Below are 25,849 nucleotides of genomic sequence, written 5' to 3'. Positions count from 1 at the left end.
AGCTTCCATCTGACAGCAGGAAGAAAAGAGGCCAACTGATCTTCCTGAGCAAATTTAGGTCCCATGTCAACCAACCACAGGGAACTGGGGATCTTCATTCCCAACTTCATTTTAGAGGTTAAGGAAGTTCTGCTTAATACAAGAATACAACAACAAAATGAAATGGAAGCTTAAAGGAAAGTCTGAAATATCACTTTTTTTTAAAAAAAAAAAAAGAGCAAACATGTCTTAATCACATTTTCCTTAACATTTCAAAGAACAAAATTAATTTCTTTTGTTAAGCTGTTTTAGGAAGGAAATGTCCATTCCTGCAGAAAGTAGTTACTATACTAAGCTCAACTTTACAAGTCAACATAAAGAGCCTGAAAACCATAGTATAACAGGAATTGAGATAAAGGGGAGAAAATAGAAGGATTTTTTTAAAATATTACCTTATCTCCAACGAAACAGAGGAGCCTCCTATCTCAACTTCAATTTCAACTTGTAAATGACATCATGGCACAGAGTTCTTCAGCCCACAGAGCAAGACAACCAGTGCAAGTTTTGAGTAGCCCATGTATGTATGTATGTATGTATATATGTATGTATGTATGTACTGTATTTTTCGGAGTATAAGACAAACCTTTTTTCTTCAAAAAAGAGGTTGAAAATCTGGGTGCGTCTTATATACTGAATACAGCATCTTTTAACTCCCGAAACCCCACTCCTCCAAAATGGTCGTGCATAGCTTTTAGGAGGCTTTCAGAGAGCTCCTGGGGGCTGGGGAGGGCAGAAATTAGCAAGAAATGGGCCGTTTTTTGTTCAATTTTGCTCCCATGCCGCTGCCAGGAGCACTCTATAAGCTTCCTAATGCCTTTTTAAAAAAAGGGCTGTTTTTTGCTCGTTTTTGACCCCAAGGAACATTCTACAAGCCTCCTAAGGGCTATTCATGCCTTTTTGGGGGGAGAAAAAAAACCAGGCCCGTTTTCACAAAAAAGGTTTGCAAAGTGCAAAAACGTTTTTTAAAAAAATTTGCCTCTCTAAAACCTTGGTGTGTCTTATACTTCGGTGCGTCTTATACTCCGAAAAATACGGTATGTATGTACAGTATGTGTTCTAGTCTGCCAGCAACCTGCAAAGCTGGCAGCAGAATTGGACAGTGGGGGGTTGGAGACGAACATGGGCCAGTCCTGGAGTCTGGGGAAGGCTCAGATGAGGGCTCTGCCTCAGAGGCAGAGAGGACGCCACGACCACCTGGGAATTATGTCCTGCCTCTGGAGTCTGACATCAGTGAAGCAGAGGAACAGGGAAACCTGTTCCCAGTGCGCATATGCGCAGAGCTGCCAGGAAAGCAAGAACTATTAAAACAAAAGAGGCAACTCGGGAGTAACGCTTGGAGATGATTGGCCCCTCCCATAACACATAAAAGAGGAGCAAATGGACGTGAGCCTTTGCAGGAAGCAATTTTGTTCGTTCTGGTCGGTTTAAACTCTGAAGCTACGTTTGACTCTGTGCTCCGTTTCGCCTTGCAAAACTAATTGGCAATTAGTTTCTGGCAGTGTTTCAAGGGAGATAAAGGTGAGTGCTTATCAGCCTTACCCTGAAAGACTGGCAGACTTCTGTCAGACTCGAGACAGACTTGTTTTGAATCATTACGGGCTGTGAATGAACATAATTCACAACCCTTTAAATAAAAAGAGGGTTTTGGGGACTAAGCGTGTGAGTTTTATTGTCTCAGGAAGCCTAGGTCAGAACAGTATGTCTGTATATATGTATGCATGCATGCATGCATGCATGTAGTAAAATGTAGTAAAGAAACATCTTTAGCCTGCCTTGGGAAACAACCAAGCCTCATTTCTGCTTGCAACAAAAAAATCGTATCATATTGTCCTTGGTTTCGGATGGGTCGGACACAACCTCGCAACCAACAACAACAACAAAGTGTAAACCAACAATAAGTATTACAATAAACATTTGTTTCTACAGCTTGTTATCGCTATAGAAAACTGTTTGTTTTAATGCCTGTAGGATTAGTTTACACATCTCCATAAATTTGTCACTGTTGCTTGGACCATATATGTGAAATGCTAAGGGGTGGCTGGCTCAGGATTTTAAGGAGTTGAAGTCCACAGGATATAAAGCTGTAGTAGCTGCTGATCCCTGCTCTAAACATTGGTTTTTCAACAAATACTGGAAAACATGGCAGGCTGTTTTATTTTAAATTGGGAAGAATCTATTCATATTTTGGTTTCTTCTTTCCTTTTTAAAAAAATTCCAAATCAAACGTGTTTTCAAAATTATTGATTCCTATATTTACCTCTGCTGCTGTTGTTGCTGCAATTCCATTCTGTGTTTGATTGTTTTTAAGTAATTTTATTTTTTATTGATTTTAGCATTTTAGTTTTGACGGATTAAGCAATGTTGTATAGCACTGTTTTTACACACACACACATACACACACTCAAATGAAATTTCATGTGTCTGATTATGTGTTTGTATTGTTCTTGTAATTGATTTTTAAATGATTTTATAATTGTTTGCCGCCCCCGAGTCACTTATTTGTGAGGGACAGCTATAGAAATTAAATAAATATCCAAAATAAATGAAAATGAAATGAAAAAGCCTAAATAACCACAACTTTGCACATGTTTTATATTGTTTGAGGTTTCAACATTAGGAGACAACTAATAAATGGAATAATTAAGTCTTGGATTCTTGATTAATTCTTTCCTCTGCATAATATGCAAACTTGCATATACTGCTGTATGTTTTAACAATTAGTCCCTCTAATCACGAGTATTTTTTTCCATTTCATAAACAAAGAATAGATTATTCTCCCTGGATATCTGACCCTATTCTGCTTACTACCATCAGTCATTAACAAATTTCTTCAAGAAGAGAATGAGGCGGCAAAGGATCACAGAGCTCAGACACGATATCATAAACAAAATTAACAGGAAACACAGTGTGTTAATGGCTGAACTCCATAATGAAGACTAATAATGCAAAATGAATCATAAACAAACTTTAAAACAGGTCCTCATCCTAATTGTTTCTTCTGCACTAGAAGCCATGTGGATCTTCCAGCACTCTAAGACAGGGGTGTCAAACTTGATTTCATTGAGGGCCACATCAGGGTTGTGTTTGACCTTGGGGGGTGGGGGGGCATGGCCAGAGTGGGGGGGCATGGCCAGGGTGGGTGTGGCCAGCTTGACATCACTCGTGTCTGGGGCACCTGTGATGGCTCAAGCACTCTGGCAGTGAAAACAGGCTCCTGAGTTCCGTTTTTGGCTGTGATGGCCTTCTGCAACCCTCTGCCAGCGAAAATGGAGCTCAGGAGGGCCACACATGACCCTCCAGAGCTCTGTTTTTGCTGGCCGGTCCTTTGCTGTTTCTACGGCGGCCCCGCGGGCCAGATCTAAACACTGTGCGGGCCAAATCTGGCCCCTGGGCCTTGAGTTTGACACCTCTGTTCTAGGAGATGAGAAGATACAATTCCATATTCACTCAAGTCATACTTCAGTAGCCCTTTAGCCATTTAATTTTTGTGGCTGACATCTTCAGGTATAAAAGCAAAGAAAGCCATCAGCGGAAGCACCAATGAATAATTTGATCCTGCAAGAAGCAAATTGCAAATCGCAGGATGGGAGCAATGCTTTGTTCAAAGAAGGAACATTGGACGAAGTCTTACAGTGAGCAATTCACTCAAAAACACCGGTCTATTTTTTTTCCCCTCCAAGAAGAATAAAGAAAATCAATAACATAAGAAGCAAGCTGTGACATTTTTGGAGTAGAGGCTCAGAACGTCACAAGGTACAGTTCCTATCCTACTTAAACTGAACTGATTTTGGTAAACTGTTGAGAATATGACATTTTTTAGCCAATTTACTGAAAATCACCCAGAGACCAGTAGCTCCTATTCTACCGTCAGTGGACGCATGGATCTAGGCAAGTAAGCTTCCCCACCACCACCACTACCATCACTGTATTCAGGAAGAAAGGGGAAAACATACTTCTGAGATGGTTTTCCATGGATCATTATGCACTTCATTAACTTTTCAAAAGGCAAAAGGGGAAGGTGATTAATATTATACTGCTTGTTGATTAACGACATCGCCTGCTGCAGCTGCTACTGTCTGGGTTAGCGTAATATCATATACAAACACGGATATATAATAAAGTGCTGGATATACAAGGCAGCCATGTTACGTTGAATTTGTTGGACAAAGCATAAAGCTAACATCAACAGGGAAATAAAGGAGATTATTTGTTGCTCAAGTTTGAAAAGAGAAATCTAAGGTTGGTCATTTTCCTGCAAACATTTCATGAACAGCAATGAGTGCTAGTGAAACAGGATATAGAAAGGGGTGTCAAACACAAGGGGCCACCCTAGAAACAACGAAGGGCCGACCTGCGGTGCTTCTGCCAGCAAAAGCGGAGTTCGGGAGGACTGCAGGCGGCCCTCCCAAACTCTGTTTTCACTGGCAGAGGATTGCAGGAAGCCATTGGAGTCAAAAACAGAGCTTGAGAACACACCTACCCCGGGGCCCGGAGGTCAAACACAACCTGATGTAGCCCTCAATGAAATCAAGTTTGACATTTCTGATATAGAAGTAAGGTAAAATACTGATATATCTTATAGCAATAGCAATAACATGTTTCCCCAAAACTAAGGCCCCTGAAATAAGTACTTGCTTTTATTTTCCCAGAGGTCTTATTAATTTTGAGGTGCAGGAGGCGGTGAGCATGGTCACCTCGTGGCTGATGCTGTGTTGCAATATTTTGGGGGAGGGTTTATTTTTGGAGGAGAGCTTATTTTAGCGCATGCGCTCAAAAGGCCAATTGGGCTTATTATTCAGGGAGGTCTTATTTTCAGGGAAACAAGGTAGCAATTAAACTTATATACCACCTCACAGTGGTTTACTGCCCTCTCTAAGCGGCTTACATTGCCCCCCAAAATCTGGGTCCTCATTTTACCTACCTCGGAAGGATGGAAGACTGAGCCGGTGAGAATCGAACTGCCAAACTGCTGGGACCTGGCAGTCAGCAGAAGTAGCCTGCAGTACTGCATTCTAACCACTGTGCCACCATGGTTCTAACCACAGTGTACTCCATATATATAGGAGTTAGCAACTATGTATTTTCTAAACAGAACAAATAGCCATGTTGCTCCACAGGGGGAAATTATTATAGTTGGATAATATCTTTACTGGAATCAAAGGGACTCAAAAGAACAAGCTTTTGCATTTTCAGAATTTTGCTTACTGAAACCTTACTCGAAGAATTTTGAAAAACTTGATTGTATTTCACCTTTAATTCAGAAGATTCTTAAAATAAATATAAAACTGAAAGCAGATGTTTTCCTTTTAACTTAGACGGATAAAGACCTGAAATAAAATTTGGACCCTAATTATCATACATCTTGACAGCATCAAGAATCTTGTATGTGCAAATATAAAAAGACACACTACCTCCCGCAATGAAAAAGTGGATAGTAAAATTGGAAAAGATGGTAAAATTGACTGTTTTAATTAAAGAAAATAATTTTGTTTCTACTTTGAGCCTTCTTTGGGACTTTTTGTTAGGAACTGAACAGAATGAAACTTTGATTTTAGGATTTGATACTCAAATGGCTTGAAATGTTGAGAAATGTGCAGCAAAAGATTGGCGTATTGTTTTTATAGTTTACTGCAATGAAGAAAGTCAGAAATAAGTACTTTTTTCTCTTTGCACTTTTTCTTTTTCTTCCTTTCCTAACTTTTGGAGGTGATGTTATAGTTGTATCATATATCTTATAATAGGTTTCAAAGCCAAACAGCCAGTACTGTCCAAAGATGTCTCCGTGGTCATGTGGCTGGCATGACTAAACACCAAAGGTTATCGGAACGCTGTTAGCTTCCCACCAAAGTGGTTCCTATTTTTCTACTTGCATTTTCACATGATTTCGACCTGCTAGGTTGGCAGAAGTTGGGACAAGTAACGGGATCTCACTCACGCTACGCAGTGCTAGGGATTCAAACCGCAGAACTGCCGACCTTTCTGATCAACAAGCTCAACATCTTAGCCATTGAGCCACTGCGTCCCTATCTTATAATAAAATGGAATAAAAAATTATTACATGAGTTTTAAAAAAGCTCTGCATACGCTTTTGGTCAATTTTTGTTGATCCCAGCGAACATTTTAGCCTTCTTTGGTTCTGGATAAAAGAATAATCATCGAACAGATGATAAGCAAAGAAAACGCTGGTATTTTTAACTGTTAAAAAGCAGGCTAAGACCAGAAATAGGAAAAGCGATACCCTGAAAACATTCTGAACTTCCAATTTCCATCAGTTCCAGCCATTACCATCAATGGCCAAGCACTGTGAAGACTGCAGTCGAAATTTCTGAAGGGCATAAGATAAGGTAGCTTTATTCCCCATTGAGGAATGGAATGGATTTATTTTATTTTTTAAAAAAATAGCAGGTCACTGATATACCAACAGTCAGATTTACGATCTGGACAATTCGAGTTCAGTATGAGAGTGAAGAAAGGCTATTAAATGTTTTATAGTTTGGGATATTAGGGAACTAGTTTCCACCTTCACGGCTTTATTTTTGCCCTTGCCAACTCCTCTGTAGCACTGCAGGAGAGTATAAAAGCTGACAAAATGTTGGTTTTAAGTTTTATGATTCTGAATTCTGGCCATTAATCCAAGAATAAAGTACGTGGGGTCCAATCTACTCAGCCAGGGAAATTTGTTTGTGTCCTATTTATCTCTTTGTCCTTTAGCAAAGGAAAGACATTCTGCCAAACAAATAAAACGGGTGATCATCTAACAACAAATACACATGGACCTCTACTTACGACCAGAATTGAGCCCAACATTTCTGTTGTCCCGTGAGACATTTGTTCAGTGAGGTTTGCCCTATTTTACAACTTTTCTTGCTACGGTTGTTAACTGAATCACTGCAGTTGTTACGTTAGTGGCAAGGGTTGTTAAGTGAATCTGGCTTCCCCATTGAATTTGCTCGTCAGAAGGTCACAAAAGGGGATCGCAAGACCCGCAGGGCACTGCAACGGTCCTAAGTGTGAAAAACGGTCGTGAGGAGTCTTTTTTTCCCCACTGCCATTGTAACTTTGAATGGTCACTAAATGAACTGTTGTAAGATGAGGAATACTCTGCACAACACTTTAGCAAACTGATTCACTCCTATTAGGCCATTTGGGCACAACAGGCATCCTTGAACACAGCAATGCAAAGATGATGGAGCAGTGATGGGTAACCTTTTCGTCGCTGCGTGCCAAAAGCTCATGCATGCGCGCCCATAATGCAATGCACGCGTGTCCCCCCGTGCCCCACACCCACACATGTGCACATGACCCCCCTGCACTTCCCCTGCCCTGCGTATGCACATGCGACCCCCCCTGCATACACCCCATCTCCTGCGCATGCACGAGTGACATCCTTGTGCTCCCCCCTGCATATGCGTACGCCCTGCCCCACGCACGCCACGCACATGCACAGCAGAGATCCGAAAACCAGCTTGCCAGTGGGAGTTGCACACGCATGCGCAGTGGAGTGGAGGTGAGGCGACAGTTCTGCGTGCCACCTGTGCCACACGTTCCATAAGTTCACCATCATGGTTATAAAGAGATAAAAAGGCCAAAGGGAGAGAAACTATGGAAGCAGCTTTTTCATTATTGGCTCAAACTAACGAGGATCCATTCACACACAGTCTACTTTGAGCAGAACTTCTTTTGAATCATGGTTTCATTTCAAATAGAGCTACTCATGTTTACCACATATAAAACCATCACATTATTCTCTTTTGTGATGAGAACTGTTATACAATATACCGGAAAGGAATTAAGACATAATGCGCCAATTTAATTAAAGGCATGAGATAAGAAGAAAAGGGAAATATAAATCTAATTTATGGCATTATCGCTCACTGTTATAGCCAACAGTTATTATTTAAACAATAATAATAATCTAAAAAGAAACACCAGATCAGTAACAGCCACCCAAGGCATCAATTCAATCAACGAAAATGTAAACATAATCATAGTCTTGCCCCAGTATGCAAGGCAGAAGCCAGATGAAATTTCAGATGGAAGAAATTATAAATAACACCAAGAGATAAGCTTAAAAATGTTCCCCTCAAAAGACAACGGTGTTGAAGGATATGTATGTACAATGCTGTATACTGGGAAACATGTTTGAAGCTCAGTATATATAGGTATCTTGGACTCGAATCTGTCTGTCTGTCTGTCTTTCTTCCTTCCCTCTCTTTCTCTCTGTCTCTTTCCTTCCTTTCTTCTCTCTCTCTCTCCCCCCTCCCCCCCTCTGTGTGTGTCTGTGTGTTTGTGTGTGTAGGTGTGCAAATGAAAAGAGCCAAAGTTTCCAGCTAGCTAGAAACCGGAATACTGCGAGTTTTACTTCTGCTCTGGGCACAAAGCCAGCTGAGTGACTTGAGCCAGTCACTCTCTCAGCCCCCCAAAAAGACGCAATGGCAAACATACTTCTGAAAAACTTTGCCAACAAAACTGAAGGGACTGGCAATCTCCCAGAGACTGAACACGGCTAAATGGAAGGGGGGGGGGGACCATTTATGAAAACTTGTTCAGCAGAATTTTCCAGATTCACCTGGAAAAAATAAATGCACATTTTTTTTTGCAAAAACAGAACATCAATGACGGGTAACTAAATATATATGAAAACAGCAGGAGAAGAAAGCAATTTGCCCCCGTCTATCTCACAGGATATCACTGACCTTTTCAAACTTAGTGAGCACGCTTGGAAATGTGAAGGAGCGTGTCGGGCGTATTCTTATAAAATTGCTGGCATGGGCAGAAGACTTGACCTTTAACAAGATGGCTACTGTGATCAGGTTAGGTCCAAGTAAAAATCACAGCTGTATTAGATAAGTTTATGAAAATCAGGACTGGCTAAATCTTCTTTACCTGGGCAGATTCCTTCAATTACCCCTTAAACCAAAGGTAGCAATAGCAATAGCAATAGTTAGACTTATATACCGCTTCATAGGGCTTTCAGCCCTCTCTAAGCGGTTTACAGAGTCAGCATATTGCCCCCAACAACAATCCGGGTCCTCATTTTACCCACCTCGGAAGGATGGAAGGCTGAGTCAACCTTGAGCCTGGTGGGATTTGAACAGCCGAACTGCTGAACTGCAGTCAGCTGAAGTAGCCTGCAGTGCTGCATTTAACCACTGCGCCACCTTGGTTCTTTAGGTATCAATCTCAAGGCCCGGTGGCCGGATCCAGCTAACAGGATGTTTGGATCTGCCACTCTGGAATCTTTGAAGGACTGGCCTGCAGTGCATTCGATCCACCACAGGCACCCCAGACATGAGTGACATTGAACTGGCCACTCCCACCTTGGCCATGCCCCCCCCCAGGTCAAACACAATCCTGATGCGCCCTTCAATGAAATTGAGTTTGACACCCCTGCCTTAAACACTCAAGAGCCTACCATCACTCGCTTGCAATAGCTAAAACTATAATTTAAATCGAATCTGTGACATAGGACTCGAAAAACCTTAACAAAAACCACTAATTTTTAATTAACTATCACAAGACCAAGCCATGAGATTTTTGTGGTAGACTGGAATAATTCAACAAGTCTTATGAGACTTGCGTCTTGATCAATTTAATCTGGCAACAGAATAGGGGCTATCATGCATGACCTCATTATACAGCCCAACATTGTTCTACGGACAGTTTTCCCCACTATGACCAATCCTGGCCAAAGACTCATTGTTTTTCCACTTTTCAAGAGAAAGCAGTCCACAAACATTATCTAACTTTTTTTTCCTGCATGACATCTACTGAATCAGGTATCACAATTAAAATCCTAAAACTACAATCCATCACTTTTTATACAATGCTCTATGGACAGAACGATCCACTCTGTTTCCATTTTTCAGGTTGAAAGTAAAAGGTAAAAAGTAATGGAGTCCCTGTGAATTTTACTCCGCTATTGTTTATGATACTTGTTCCCAACTATAGAGATTATCGCTCATCTCTGTTTCAAGGCCATTGACCCAGCACTGTCAGAAGACATTTCCAAGATCATACAGCCAGCATGACATCACAGAGCGCTGTTACTTTCCCACCAAAGTGGTACCTATTTATCTACTCGCATTTGCATGCTTCCGAAGGAGTGGTGCGGTGGCCTAGAAGTGGAGCTATTGCCTCACAATCAGGAGGCTGTGAGTTTGATCTTAGGAAGAGGCAGATCTTCCTCTCTCTCTGGGCATACTGAGAATATATCTGCTGAACAAAACTCCTCATTGGCGACAGGAAGGGCATCCAGCCCTTAAAACACTCTACTAGCTGCATTTAGTTGCCCAGACTCCACCCTGCAAGGGATTAGGGTGTCATTAAACGAAGATGATGATGATTTGCATGCTTTTGAACTTCTAGGTTGGCAGAAGCTGGATCAAGGACAGGAGCTCACCATATTATGTAGCACTCGGGTCTTGAACCTGGGTTGTCAACTTTCCCGCCCACAAACCCAGAGTCTTAACCACTGAGTCACCGCGCCACCTCAGGGTGATAGTACCATCAATGTATTTGCCTACAGTATTTTTCATTGCAAAACTAAAACTACCAAAAGAGTTTTGCATTTGTCAAAAAAACACCTCGTACATGCAAGAGAAGAGTAAATCAAGCAGCTTAGCAGAAGCTCAAGGCTTACAGAACCTTTGTGGAAGGTTAACCCCAAAACACAGCTGAACGGCTACTGAGCATGCTCGACTGACCAACACTGTTAAATTATGATTAGAAAAGGAAATAGAATAGGAGAAGTATAGCAATCGAGCAAGGTATTAGAATTATGAGCAGTATCGTTTTACATTGCCATGCTTGGTTGCATTTCCAGTCTTACAGGATATCACACAGGTTTTGGCCCGGGTGTAACCTAAATGGAAGCCAAGATTTCCTGGCAACCTTGGTGGAGTGGGTGTTATATAAAGATAAGGGAGGGAAGAAGAAAAAGATTTCTAGTCCTTTTAAGTTTCAGTGCTGAATTTCCTTCCTACAGATCATGGCATTAATTCTTGTTAAAGTAAATTTGTCTCTGCACTCCCTAACTTTATCTGGGTAAGACTGAGTTACAGTACCCATTGTTGAGATCTTAGTTATGATAGTAAGGTAAAGGTTCCCCTCGCACATATGTGCTAGTCATTCCCGACTCTAAGAGATGGTGCTCATCTCCGTTTCAAAGCCAAAGAGCCAGCGCTGTCCGAAGACGTCTCCATCTCCATGGTCATGCGGCCGGCATGACTAAACACCAAAGGTTACCGGAACGCTGTTACCTTCCCACCAAAGATGGTTCCTATTTTTCCACTTGCATTTTTACATGCTTTCGAACTGCTAGGTTGGCAGAAGTTGGGACAAGTAAAAGGAGCTCCCTCCGTTACGCGGCGCTAGGGATTTGAAATGCTGAACTGATCAACAAGCTCAGCGTCTTAGCCAATGAGACACCACATCCCTTTTATGACAGTAATTCTTCACAATTAAAAAAAAAGCTACTTTTCTCTCTTTCTATGCGAGGTGCCACACTACCATGGTTAACTAAATTTGGGCTGTCGAGGCTTGTGACGGTTCACAACAACTTGTATCACAACCCTTATATACTGAACACAAATACCTGTTGGGGTAGTATTCAGCCTATTTGTTCCACAATAGCAAAAGCAATGTTTACCTTTCCAATGCGAAAAATTCTGAAGATGCAATTTTTAAAACTAATTTCTCTTACCTATTTCATTGCAGGTAGAAGGACAGATGGGATTATTTGTTGTTACAAAGTACAATATATTTTAGCTGCCAATGCAACAGCCATCTCATTTATTTATTTATTAGTTGCGTGGCTTCTCACATTGTTGATTTGTGGCACAGACCTCAAGGATGAATAATAAGGGAATATATTAACAATCAAAGAAGGATAAGATGGGAAACGGTTTTTTAACTAGCAGTTGCTTCCAGAACACTGGTAATTAAATAGAGCGAAAGCAGAAAGGATTAAGAGAATTATGATTTGTTCTCCTTGTTAAATGCCTTTTCCCCAAACCCAACTGCTTTCTTGTCTCCTGACAGAAAGTAATAATTAAATCAGATTATTCTAGTGCGAAATAATGAACAACCTCTTGTGGGGAGTGCCAAGACCTCTGGCTCTGTTTGGTTCCTACATTCTGTTCTATACATATTCAGTTTCCTGATGGGAAAATTTGATCAAAGACATATTTTTATCTGGGTCTTAAGAAGTACCAAAAGGAAGAAGGAAATACCAGGGGTTTCTCCACAGTCCACATCCTACTGACCAGGGTGAATAAAAATTGATGATTTAAAAAAAATTTAAAAATGGATTTTTTACCCTGTTTCCCTGAAAATAAGACCTCCCCGGATAATAAGCCCAACCGGGCTTTTGAGCGCATGCGCTAAAATAAGCCCTCCCCCCCAAATATTGCAACACAGCAGCAGCCATGAGGTGACCACGCTTGACGTCTCCTGCACCTCAAAATAATAAGACCTTCCCCCCAAAAAAGCCAAGTGCTTATTTCGGGGTCAAAAGGAAATAAGACCCTGTCTTATTTTTGGGAAAACATGGTATTTAAATCAGATTTTTATTTAAGTCGGATGTTTTTATTTAAAACGGATTTTTGGGATTTTTATCAAATTTATTTTAATAAAATGCTTTTGGATTATTTTTATAGAAATAGTTTTCTATTTAAGATACATTAATAATTTAGTTTATTCAGCATGAAATGGATCTCAGTTATGTAGCATGAGGCTACCGTATTTTTCAATGCGGTGCTTTTCGGCTGGCGGTTTTCAGCAGGTTCCAAGTGCGGCTTTCTTTCCCAGTTACTCAGAGGCTTTTGTATATGCCGCCCTCCTCCTCCTCCTGCAATTGAGAGGTGCCTCAGAGACACTAGATTTCTCTGGATGCTAAATCGGGAAGTTAAAAACCTGGAATGGGGTACAATCAAGCTTGATTAAAAGCCTTCTGCCCCATGGAAAAAAGAGCAACTCCCCTCTCGCGCTCTTCCCACTGATGCTGCTCGCCCTGAAACATGAGGAACATGGAGGAAAGTGTTTTCAGGCCGAGCAGCAGCAGTGGGGAGAGGGCACACCTCCTGAGCTGCGGGAAGAGGCTGCCAGTGATGCCCTCAGGGCAATGACGTTGGGAGCGGAGAAGGCTCAACCCCCTCAGGAGCCACCAAGCCCTTGCTGCCCTTCTGACACCCATGAGGATCGTGAAGGAAAGCATTTTCAGGTGGCGGAACCCCTCCCTGATTCCAAAAATGGTGCGTGCGGAAGGCGCTGCCACCTGAAATCTCTTTCCTCCATGATCCTCACATTTCAGGTGGCGGATCTGGCCAGGAGAAAAAAGAAGGCGTGTCTGTGGTGGGAGGAGGCTCAGCAGGTGTCAGAGAACTTGGCAGCTCCTAGGGGGCCTTCAAAAGGCTTTCAATGCAATTCCCTGGGCCACCTCAGGAATCAGGTTCCATGTGGAAGTGAGGATCCCCGCTCTCTGGAACCACCCGGAAATCCGATGCACGGACCAGGAGGGCGGGGCTACATTCAGAGTATAAGATGCACCCAGATTTTCACCCTCTTTTGGGGTTTAAAAAGTGTGTCTTATACTCCAAAAAATATGGTATATATTCTGCAATATTGGGACTGTCGGTGAGAAACAGCATATCAGAGGAGGATCCACTGTGGGATAGAGATGACAATTGCTCTTTAAAAATTATGAGTTAAATCGAGTTGATTTAAATCAAAGCTACCCTGCTACAGACCCAAATTACTTTTCTCTTTTGTTTCCACATTCTCTTTGCCCACAGTAAAAGTAGCTGCCAAGAAAAGTAGATGTCACAGAAAACTTCAATATGCACTCATCATGAGCCATGGTGGTACAGTGGTTAGAGTGCAGTTCTGCAGGCTACTTCTGCTGACTGCCGGCTTACTGCAATTTGGCAGTTCAAATCCCACCAGGCTCAAGGTTGACTCAGCCTTCCATCCTTCCAAGGTGGGCAAAATGAGGACCCAGATTGTTGGGGGCAATAGGCTGACTCTAAACCCCTTAGAGAGGGCTGTAAAAGCACTATGAAGCGGTATATAAGTCTAAGTGCTAGTGCTAGTAACAAAACAGATGTTACAGCATCCTTAAGGCATTCAAGCGTAACTCCAAATTACCCTGCAAGGGTAGAGTGCAGAGGAAGGAGAAAGATTCGTACTGGACATTCAGCAATATCTAAGAAGAGCTGCAGGGTCCATATAAAAATTATCCTAAGACTGCTAACACAGGTAGTCCTTAACTTAGGACCACAATTGATCCCAAAATGTACTTTGCTAACTAAGAAATTTGTTAAGTGGGTTTTGGCCCATTTTGTGATTTTTCTTGCCACATTGGTTAAGGGAATCCCTGCAGTTGTTAACATTAGTAACACAGTTGTTAAGTGAATCGGACTCTGCTTCTCAGAAGGTTGCAAATGATGGTCACACGATCCCAGGACACTACAACCGTCATAAAGAGCCGAGGTGGCACAGTGGTTAGGGTGCAGTACTGCAGGTCACTTCAGCTGACTGTTATCTGCAGTTCACCGGCTCAAGGTTGACTCAGCCTTCCGTCTTTCCGAGGTGGGTGAAATGAGGACCCAGACTGTGGGGGTGATATGCTGACTCTGTAAACCGCTTAGAGAGGGCTGAAAGCCCTATGAAGCGGTGTACAAGTCTAACTGCTATTGCTATTGCTATAAATATGAACCAGTTGTGAAGCATCCAAATGTAAATCACATGGCCATGGGGATGCTGCAATTGTCATAAGTGTGAAAAAAGGTCATAAGTCCCTTTTCTCAATGCCATTGTAACTTCGAACAGTCATTAAATGAACTCTGGATTACCTTTATTATACTTCAGCTCTTAAAGCACCCTCAACTTACAAAAAAAAGTAGGACAAAACTCCCTTGGCTTGGAGAGAGAGGGGGGAAGGAGGGAGGAAGGGAAGGAAAGAGAGAGACAGAGAGAGAGAGAGAGAGAGAGAGAGAGAGAGAGAGAGAGAGAGAGAGAGAGAGAGAGAGAGAGAGAGAGAGAGAGAGAGATCATGCTCACATGTATGCCGACAGATCATGCACTTACTATTTATACACTTTTGCACCTGAGGATATGTTTGATGATCCATGAAAGTTAATATCATAACTACTTGGTGAGATGGGCTTCAGACTGCCTATCCAGATTGTTTTTTGATATTTCATGCTCTCCTATGAGCCCAATGGTTTCCCATGTGAGTATTGACCAGGCCTGACTCTGTTTTCTAAACAATATCTAGCAGCAAAATAAACTAAACTTAAATGTAGCCGGCAATCTGACCAACAAGTTCAAAGGTCTTGACCAAAGTTTCAGGCTCTTTGTGGTCATATGTGCCTCTAAGGACACTCTACAAATAGCTCAATGAAAGTTAAGCAGGGATAACATGGTATTTCTCCAAAAATAAGACAGGGTCTTATTTTCTTTTGACCCCTGAAATAAGTGCTTGGTCTTATTTTTGTGGAGGTCATTATTTTTGAGGTGCAGGAGGTGGTGAGCGTTGTCACCTCGTGGCTGTTGCTGTGTTGCAATAGTTTGGGAGAGGGCTTATTTTTGGGGGAGGGCTTATTCTAGCGTATGCACTCAAAAGCCTGATTGGGCTTATTATCTGGGGAGGTCTTATTTTCAGGGAAACAGGGCACTTAAAACATGCTTACTAATTTACCTCAGCACAGTGCTAAAATAAAAAATGCCCGTGCCAGAGGATATACTTAAACAAAAACACAATTTGCACAAAATCCTTTTATGTATCCTACAACTTTCCCCTCATTTGTCACTCAAATGGAACTGATGGCACATCGATGGAGCACACTGGCAACAGCGCAATAGATGAATTCTGTTTCGCACACAAGCATCTTATCTTAATTGAAAAAGATTAGCTGTAAAATAAACAAATGGCCTTTGAAAAAAATTATTGTTTTTATAGATGTGGGGCTATGGGAATACATAGTTACACTGTTGGATGTCATCCAAACTCATAACAACATTCAGCTCTGAACAAGTCGCCCAGAATTAGTACAACAGCAAAATAAACTAAAATTAACAAAGCACTGAAGATTTTGGCTGGATAATATCAGATATTAAAGACCCCTATCTTTGATTCAAGATGAAGAAATTCCAAACTCCCTGGATCTTTGACTTGAAGTACAATTTGTTTTTGTTTTTTCATTAATTAATGCACTAGACATCCAAGTAACAATATATCCTTATAAACATAGGCGTACAACGTGGAGACTTCTCTTTATAAGAAAAATACACAATCTTGAGTTCTGTCTAAAATGGCATACAACCTGTTAAAATGAGGAACATACTCTTCTAGACTTATCACCAAATTCTCATGTTTAATCTGATACAGGGAGAATGGTTGTTTAAATCCTTAAATCAATATGGAATTTGTCCTGGCCATGCCAATACATAGAAGGTAGTTCATGATACACCCCTAAAAATCTAGGTGGAATTCCTAGTACAAACTAAATTGGTTGTCTCTAAGATGACTAAAAACGGATTCTTACTGCAATTCTAGGTGAACAGGAGAGAATTCCCATAGGTAGTGCATTTGCATCAGTAACTCAACAAGCTCTACACGGCAACATATCATAAACATGCCATATAAAATGCAATAAAATTATATTGACCAAACAAGACATGTCTATCCAAGAAATTCCAGTCACTAAGGCCAGGTTTCTTCCTATCTTTTAACCGTATTTTAGGCAGCCAACAGCCTCCACATTATTCCACACAACACATACTGTGTACTTTTTTGTGTGTCTTTAGTCCACCAATCTCAATTTCTTTAATTATATAAATTATTTTACCCTTGTTTGAAACCAGAAGTTCACTGATCACCATCTTTCCAATAGGGAACTATGCAAACCTGCTATTTGTATGGCTTATACCAGAATCAAATTTGAATTAAAATGACTAGTTGAAGGTATAAGTAAATCACTACTGAAGGAGGAAAAGCTAAATAACCAACATTATTTAAGTACCAGCATGGTTTGACTTATATACGAATATTTCTTTTTCAAATGTTCATCTTCTATTATAAATATTACACTTGGCTTTAAAAAAAAATGCAATACATTTGTCAACTACTGAATCTACCCCTGCTTTTAAGGGATTTGAAAACTGGAATCTTACATTTTATACATGTTGAAGGCAACCAGTGGTGGATTCAAGGCGGTATGACCCAGTATGGCCGTACCGGTAGTAGTTGGGAGGAGCGACCACCATACCGGTACGGTGGCTCGTTTGGCCCACCCGCCCGCCTGCGTTCCATAGCTGTTTATAATACGACCGGCCAATTGTGCACGCATGCACAGCATGTGGCATCTGCAAGACCTCCGCCGAGCAGCTGGGTGTCGCATGGTGGTGGTGTGCGCATGCGTGGGCGGTGGTGTGCGCATGCGTGCACAGCACGCATGCCTGACAAGGATGCCCGACCCTGCGCACAGCATACCAGTTGCGACAGGGTCCGGAACCCATCACTGAAGGCAACCTTAATGGGTACAATATGCAACTCTCTTTCATATGATTGTGTGATTGTGGTGTATAGTTACCTATTTAGTTTAGTAATGAAATGTCTGCAAGAAAGCTCAGAGAACATCAAGGACCCCACAGTTCAACCTTAACAGGTTCAATATGCAACTCTCCTTTATATGATTGTGTGATTGTGGGATCTAGTTACCTATTTGGTTTAGTAATGAAATGTCTACAAGAAACCAAGTTCAGAGAACATTAAGGATCCTACAGTTCAACCTTCTCTTTTATTGATTGTGATGGTCTTACCAACCTCCAAGAACACAAAACATCTTTTGCTCAACATTCCTCCTTTCACATACAGTTTTAATATCCAAGGGTAATTTTATCAGCCTGGCTTGAGTTGTGTTTATATTTCTCTTCTTCAAGTGTGTCAATTTCACTTCACTGTTCTCCTATACCTGATAAGCTGTGTTGTGGTCCAAACCCTGACTTTGAAATAATCAAAAGTCAGACTGACTTATGAAATCGTTCCTGGCTCCATGCTTCTGTGCTCAGGCAGCAAAATCACTATTGATTTCTGATTGCAAGTCTTTGCATAATTATAGGTTTGCCTCACCATGCCCTTGCAGAAGCTCTTAACAATTACTGGAAGGAGAGAGAGGCAATTTGTATTTATGTCGGTCTGTATAGGTGTGTGTGTATAGTTATAGCAACCAAATTCACTTAGCCTTTTAAAGATCCGTGATTTCTTGCCTATTTACAGATAAACTCAATGAACAACCTAGCAACTGTCCGAAGTTACAATGGACATCCCACTCCCCAAAAGAGTTTTACCACCGGATTTAGAAGTTCCGATGGTCTCTCTCTACCTGTGTGTGTGTGTGTGTGTGTGTGTGTGTGTGTGTGTGTCCGTGTGTGTCCGTGTCTCTCTCTTTCTCTCTCTTTCCAACACACAGTGTTTTTTTAAGTTTCCAGTGGCCAGTTTTAAGTTTCTGGGTGTTATCATAAAAGAGGACATGACCTGGAGTGATCACATTGCAGCACTGGTCAAAAGATTATACTACATGAGACTTCTCAGGAAACAACAACTGAATGAAAAACTGCTGGTGACCTTCTACCGCTGCACCATAACATTAACTTACTGCACCTGTATATGGTTTGCCAATTGCCCAGTGGCAGATAGGACAGCACTCCAGAGGGTAAACATCATTGCACAGAGCATTATTGCTTGCCTTCCCCCCTCTTTGGAAAAGTTTTATAGCTCCCACTGCCTTAAGAAAGTTCAAAACATTCTTAAGGATCCATCTCATCCTGGGCACACACACCCTTTTTTTTTGTACTATTACCATCTGGCAGACAGTACAGGATAATTTTAAAAAAGGACAAATAGGCTGAAAAATAGCTTCTATCCCAGAGCAGTAACTATTGAATTCTACTGTATAGTGAAATATTAATGGAATATCAGGGGTTTTCAATTTCAATTATATAGCATGTGAAGGATGTGTGTTTTTGTTTTATTTTTATAGTTTTTCTTATGCATGAAGTACACTGAAGATGGCGTTTAATTTCGTTGTACGAGGTGTAATGACAATAATGTCATCCTGCAGTCATGTGACCATAATTTTCAGTGGTTTTTGCCAGTTGCCCAGTTTCTGAGAAAAAAGCACCCATTGGTTAAAATGACACTTAACAGCTGCAAAAAAAAAAAGATTATAAACTCAGGACAGATCACTAGTGAACTGCCTAACAACCACAGGAACTTATGGCTTAATTGTGATTCTAAATAAAGGATATTATCAGATACTACCTACAGCATATAGTACTGTGAAAGTGTTTTTGGCCAGCATAATGCTTTCACTTGGATGAAGATGCTGGAGCTACAAGTTGAACTTTTGCAATGTGTCATATTTTAGAATACAGATTTTTGGTCAATGTCACAACGTGTGGTTTGTAAAAGCCACTTTCCAAAGGCTTAGTCATTCAAAAGCCAGGTGTCTTGATTCTTTTTTGTATGTATGTATGTATGAGAGTCAATTTGGTGTGGTGTTAAAACATCAGGTTAGAAACTGGGAACCTGTGAGTTCTAGTCTTGCTTTAGGCCCAAAGCAAGTTGAACCTTGGGTTGGTCCAGTGATGGTGAGCCCATGACATTGTCTCACAGATGATATGCCATGATATTTGTAGTGACACACCAGGCTTACGGGCCCTCTGGAAGTCATACGAGAAGACCCTGCTATGGGCAGCCTCTGGAGCCTCCAAAAATTGTGTGAGAACAAGGTGCTCTAAAGACAAACACAGACTTCAACGGATAATTAGAACTGCAGAAAAAACAATTGCTACCAACCTGCCTTCCATTGAGGATCTGTATACTGCACGAGTCAAAAAGAGGGCTGTGAAAATATCTACAGACCCCTCACATCCTGGACATAAATTGTTTCAATTCTTACCCTCAAAACGATGCTATAGAGCACTGCACAACAGAACAACCAGACACAAAGACAGTTTTTCCCAAAATGCCATCAGTCTGTTTAACAACTAATTCCCACAACACTGTCAAATAATTTACTAAGACTGTATTACTATTATTCTTTTTCTTCCTAGTATCTGTCTCTTCCAACTTATTACTATGACCATGCTGCTTGTATCTTTCAATTTATATTATTTTTATTTGTTTCCTAGTATGATTTGGTAGCTTATTAGTAACCTTGACAATCACTAAGTGTTGTATCTTTTATTCTTGATGGATGAATGTATTCTATTCTCCTTCTGTACACTGAGAGCACATGCACCAAAGAGAAATTCCTTGTGTGTCCAACCACATTTGGCCAATAAAGAATTCTATTCTATTCTATTCTATTCTATTCTATTCTATTCTATTGTATTTAGACCCTGCAAGAGGATTCCACAAAGTTTTCTGACCTCATGCAACCTGGAGCTGGTTCAAATAGGTATTTCAAAAAACAAATATTTACAATTATGTAAGTTTTTATGTATTAATGCATTAAAGTAATTTAATTTATTACTATGTCATAAATTGTTTCGTGTGTGTGTGTGTGTGTGTGTATGTGCACACAGGCGCAACATACCAGTAGAATTAACTTAGGCATTTTCTAAATTTTTGACACACCACACTCAAAAGGTTCACCATCACTAGGCCAGTCATTTTCTCTCAGCCCTAGGAAGGAGTCAATGGCAAACCACTTCTGGAAAACCTTGCCAAGAAAACTGCAAGGATTTGTCCAGGAAGTCTCTCTGAGACACGACTGAACAAAAAACCATGTATGTGCGTGTGTTTCCCTGAAAATAAGACAGGGTCTTATTTTCTTTTGACCCCCCCCCCGAAATAAGTGCTTGGCCTTATTTTCGGAGAGGTCTTATATTTTTGAGGTGCAGGAGGCGGCGAGCGTGGTCACCTCATGGCTGCTGCTGCGTTGCAATATTTTCAGGGAGGACTTATTTCCAGGGGAGGGCTTATTTTAGCCCATGTGCTCCAAAGTCTGATTGGGCTTATTATCCAGGGAGGTCTTATTTTCAGGAAAATAGGGTATTTGTTCTAGCATGCCTATTTTCCGCCATTTTATGCAGCTGCTTGTGTAACTTTTTCCAAATTATATCGGACACCTCCTTTGAGTCCTTGGAGAAGGCAACTGGAGAGCATTTGAATGGGTAAACAAATAGAATAGAATAGAACAATTGGAAGGGACTTGGGGGGTCTTCTAGTCCAACCCCCTGCCTAGGCAGAAACCCTACACTACTTCACACAAATGATCATCCAACAACTTCTTAAAAACTTCCAGTGTTGGAGCATTCACAACTTCTGGAGGCAAGTTGTTCCACTAATTAATTGTTCTATGAAAGGAATGCCTCAAGTTCAATCCCCGATATTTCCGTTTGAAATGCCTAGGAGAAGTCCTCAAGATATGGTCAGACCCACATGCCAGGAACTGCTACACAGCAGATAAGCCACCTAGCCTGATAGTGTTTACTCAGTCCTCTGCAATTGTAAATTGATATCTTTCATATATCTCTCGCTCCTCGATTCTTTTCAGCAAGGATTTAGCATGGCTCTTTCTGCAAGCAAAACATGCTACTGAGGGAAAAGAAATGTTGAGGCCAGGAACCAGCTTCATAGCTACATTAATACTGAACAATTTATCCTATCCTTGAGAATATCCCATAATCGATAGATGTGTGTATTTTAAGAAGAGAAGAAATCTCTCTCTCTCTCTCCCAGAGTTTTGTTTACACAAAGGTAAATCTGATGTACCATACAGTGTCAACCCTTAGAGCATTACAGCACCAGCATCAGATTGTTCAGTGAGTTTTGTATGCAGTTGACCTTGAAGGATTACATTGTGTCAAACAGACATACAAGATCTCTGCAACACTGACGTGCAATTGATAAAAAAAAATGATGCATGCATTTCAACATCAATAACTCCGGGAACATCCATTTGATTTTTTTTTTTTTTTAAAGCCTCAATCCTGATTCCATAAGACTAGAATGTGATAGAGTAACCAGGGACAGATTCTCAATTTAGCCACATATTGTGTTAAGCATAGCAAGGGAACCCAACTTTTCAGTGGTCACAACTGGTAGGCTGCGCATCGGACCCAGCGTCCTAGTCGGGCATGCGCGCTGTGCCCGACACCCAGCTGCTTGGCAGAGGTTGCGCAGGTGCCGCAGGCTGTGCGCGTATGCACAATTAGCCGGTCATGTTATAAACAGCTATGGAACGCGGGCAGGCGGCCCAAACAAGCCACCGTACCAGTACGGTGGCCACTGCTTCTGGCTACTACTGGTACGGTGGTACCAGGCCGTACCTCCTGGAACCCACCACTACAGCCTTTGAGAAGTCTAAACCATAGTTTAGAACCTGCTTCCAACTGGCCTTCTGCCCGTTGAATAAACCCATTGTAGTTTATTCTGAAATCATGGCTAAGCAAATCTTTAATGCATATGAACTTCGCGGTTAACTTCACACTGAATTAAGAAAACAACTTCTTAGATCCATCAGCCATGGCTAAAATTGCAAAATGTGATCCACTTACCCATGCTTAAGTGAACCACGCTGTACTCATTTAACACCAATACACCCAACATGTATTGGTTCACATGACATACTGAACTATAAGCTAGCTATACAAGTTAGGTGAGATGAGCTTGGATAGTTTGTGGTTTAGCATTTCGTGAAAGCCCAGCCAACCTCTTAGCATGCTATTGTATGAGCTATAATATGAATTTTGGGGGCATAGCATGTTGGGTAACACTGTGCATTATTAATCTAGGTTTATAGTTTACTGCATGTGTGAATCCAGAAAATATATTATGAGTCACTGCCACTCAGTGTAAACCAAGAAAAACAGCTCACTGAGATCTAAAGGTAGATTTCCAGCCCAGGTGATCAACAAGGATTTCAACTTCTATCATACCATAACAGTTGCAGCATCCTGCATCTCATTACTGAATTATGCAAATTTGAGGAATTTGATGTGGACATTTACTAGCTGGTTAACTCAACTGCTCATGTGTTCACATAACAGGTTAAACCATAAACTAATTACATTAGCTTGATTTACTATAAACCAGCCAAGCACATTTTGGCTGATGTGTATCTGGTTGCCTGAGGGTTTATTATGCCATGAGAGCCCAGAAAAATGATTGAGTAAATCATAGTTAAGGATGTAAACACAGCCATGATTTACCCAGTCGTAATCTAGCCATTGTGGGTTATGCTCATTACTGATTCCAAAAACAAGCTCAAGGTTCAGCATCTTTTGATAATATGTGTCTCTTCTATTCCAAGGATCCTAGTATTAAAATAGTTTCCCAAATGGGTCCGCTACTAAGACAATGAAATGAATGCTATGGCAGAAGATCAAACCAGAGTGTAGCAATACTTAAGGCCCAATTCCAGTTACAAGGAGGAGCTGTTCCTGCACTGAGTCCTCCCGAAGGCTTCTGCAGAAGCCAAAAATCTATGCTAAATGAGACGCTCTGGGAAAACGTACCATTACATCAATTCTCTCCACTCCACAATAACATGTGTGTAGCATGTCATGTGGCTGCAATAGGCAGGAAATCTCCCCCCCCCCCACAGCCCTTCTTTCAGGAGAAGTGCAAAGGGGAGCACATTCATGCAATTTCATTTCAGCCTATGGTCAAAATGGACACTATCGGCAATCTTGAACGCTGACCCTGAAGCAGATGCCAACTCTAGTTGTGCACCCAAGTCTACAAAGCATTGCAGAGTGTGGCCGGGCAATGGTCTCTCTTTGCATTTAGCAGCGGCCACATATAAAGATTACCCAATTCATCCTTGCAGAAACCCCTGATCTTTTCTACTTACTACAAGAGCTATGCATTGTCTTTCTTATAAGGAGGCTAAAAAGGTAAAAGGCCCAAGAAGAGGGGGGGGGGGGCTAAGAGAAGGCGGCTCCAAAGCCAGGGAAAGGATGAGAAAATGTGGCAACCTATCAAATGCACACTAACCAATACACACACACACACAATCTGCCTAGAAACATTCCCATGCTTTCCTCTCTAACTATAGGAGCAGCATTGCTGATTCTACAGTGGAAGGCAGCCAAAAAAATAAAAATAAAACCGGGGTGGGGGGGGGAGGAAGGAGAGGGGGGGAAAAACACTTGATGTGCAAGTGTGAAATTAACAGCTTTCCAAATGTGCAAAAGGTGATCTCCAAAACAGCTCTCAATCAACCTTCCACCCCCCTTTTTTTTCTTTCTTTCCTTCCTTCCACTTGCAGCCGAGAGATGCACCATGAAAAAGGGACAGCAAGAGACAGATGTTTCTTCCCCTTCCCAACCCCCCTCCTCCTCCCGGTGGGTGGGGGGGGCTTTTCGCCCGGGTTTCATTCTCAGCAAAACATCAACGAGCACCTACGTTCCTCCGCGTCCCGCAAAAGGGGTGTGTGTGTGTGTGTGTGTGTGTGTGTGAAATAATCTAGATTATGTCCCCCAACATCCCCCTTTTTTCTTTGCAACCAGCTTCCCCTTTTTTGCAAACTTAAGGCGATGCTCAAATCCTAAAACGGGGAAACGGGGGTGGGCAGGAAGGAAACGGGCAGGGGGCAGAGAGGGAGGAATAGGGAAAAGGGGGGGGGATGTTCGGGTGGGTTTTATTCTCCCCCTCCCCACCTCACCCCGGCTCTCTCCCTCTCTCGCCCCGTATCCCTCCCTTACCCTCAAGGCGGACAGGTCGATCTCGTCCAAGCTCCGAGCCGGAGAATCGCTCGCCATGTTTACGAGGGGGGCTCCCTCCGCGCCCGCGGAGATGGAAGGAGCGCAAGACCAAGGTGAATGCCGACGGGCAGCCTCGCCAAACCAAGCCAAGTCTCTCGAACCCCGGGAGGAAGGCGTCCTCAGGGCGCTTCTCTCCTCATGCGCTGCGGACCGACGGAGGGGAGAGACCCCTCGGCACACTCCCTTCTTCCTCCTCCTGCTCCTCCTCCTTCCCCGGGAAAGGGCGAAGGGGAAAGCCGGCGAGTGCAGCAGAGACCTCTCCAAACGAGGCGCGATGCCCAGATCTCGTGCGCCCCAGTCCGGTGTCAGAAAAGGAGGCGCGAGTCGGCGTCGGCGGCCGATTCCCTCAGGGGCGCGAATGCCTCGGCGGAGGCATGCCCGGCTCTCGCCCTCTCTCCTTTCTCTTCCCCCGGGGCGAACGGCTGGCTAGGCTCGCCCACCGGCGGCTTTCGGAGGAGGCGCGGCGTGTCACCTCGTCCACTTGCTCCGGAGAGAAGAGCCTTTCACCGTCACGGCGGCTTCCTGGGAGGAGAAAGAGCCGCTTCAAGGGGCGGCGCCTGAGCGCGCGTTGGAGAAGCCGGGAGGCCGCGGCGGCGATCGGCGGAATCGCGGTCCGTGTGCTTGCCGCTAAATTCGGTTCCCGGCGGTGGGGGATTGAGGTGGGGGGAATGGAGCGCGGCGCGCTTTCCCTTTAAACGCCTGGGAAAATCAGGCGGGTTTGGAAGAGGAGCGCCGAGGAAAGGAGAAAGGGCATCAAAAACGGGGAGGCAACACCGGCCGATCTCTCTGCTCTGCCGCTTCTGGGTGTCGCTCCCCAGTTCTTGGTTGCTCGAGCCGGCTGAGAAAAAACCCTTGCCCCCCAAAACGCAGCCCGATCCTCTTTAGACACCCCGGATCGCGGCGGAAACAAGAATCCGAGTTGCAAGGTCTGCGTTAAAAAATAATAAGAATAATAAATCTGGATTTAGAATTCGAAGCGCGTTGAGCATCCGAGGAAAGGGCACTTTGCGCGGATGCGCAACTTCTGCTG

General features: G+C 42.5%; 1 protein-coding gene across 6 annotated transcripts in view; it reads right to left on the bottom strand.

Annotated features, from left to right (window-relative positions):
* TNIK (TRAF2 and NCK interacting kinase) overlaps positions 1 to 25,356 on the bottom strand; it is a 348,933-nt gene extending 323,577 nt beyond the window's left edge. For 3 of the 6 annotated variants that reach the window (XM_087725246.1, XM_087725250.1, XM_087725247.1), the window contains exon 1: positions 24,760 to 25,356. In XM_087725246.1, the coding sequence (XP_087581372.1) occupies positions 24,760 to 24,816 (57 nt within the window). In that variant the 5' untranslated portion in view covers positions 24,817 to 25,356. The remainder of the gene's footprint in view (positions 1 to 24,759) is intronic. The other 3 variants (XM_087725251.1, XM_087725249.1, XM_087725248.1) reach the window with 3 other exon arrangements.
* Positions 25,357 to 25,849: the final 493 nt, after the last annotated feature.

The sequence above is a fragment of the Thamnophis sirtalis genome, unplaced genomic scaffold, assembly GCF_051295495.1.
Source record: "Thamnophis sirtalis isolate CommonGarterSnake01/CBP01778 unplaced genomic scaffold, rThaSir2_p1.2 scaffold_11, whole genome shotgun sequence".
Lineage (NCBI taxonomy): Eukaryota > Metazoa > Chordata > Lepidosauria > Squamata > Natricidae > Thamnophis > Thamnophis sirtalis.
The sequence above is the reverse complement of the archived record's forward strand: the minus strand, read 5'-3'. Positions and strand labels throughout refer to the sequence as shown.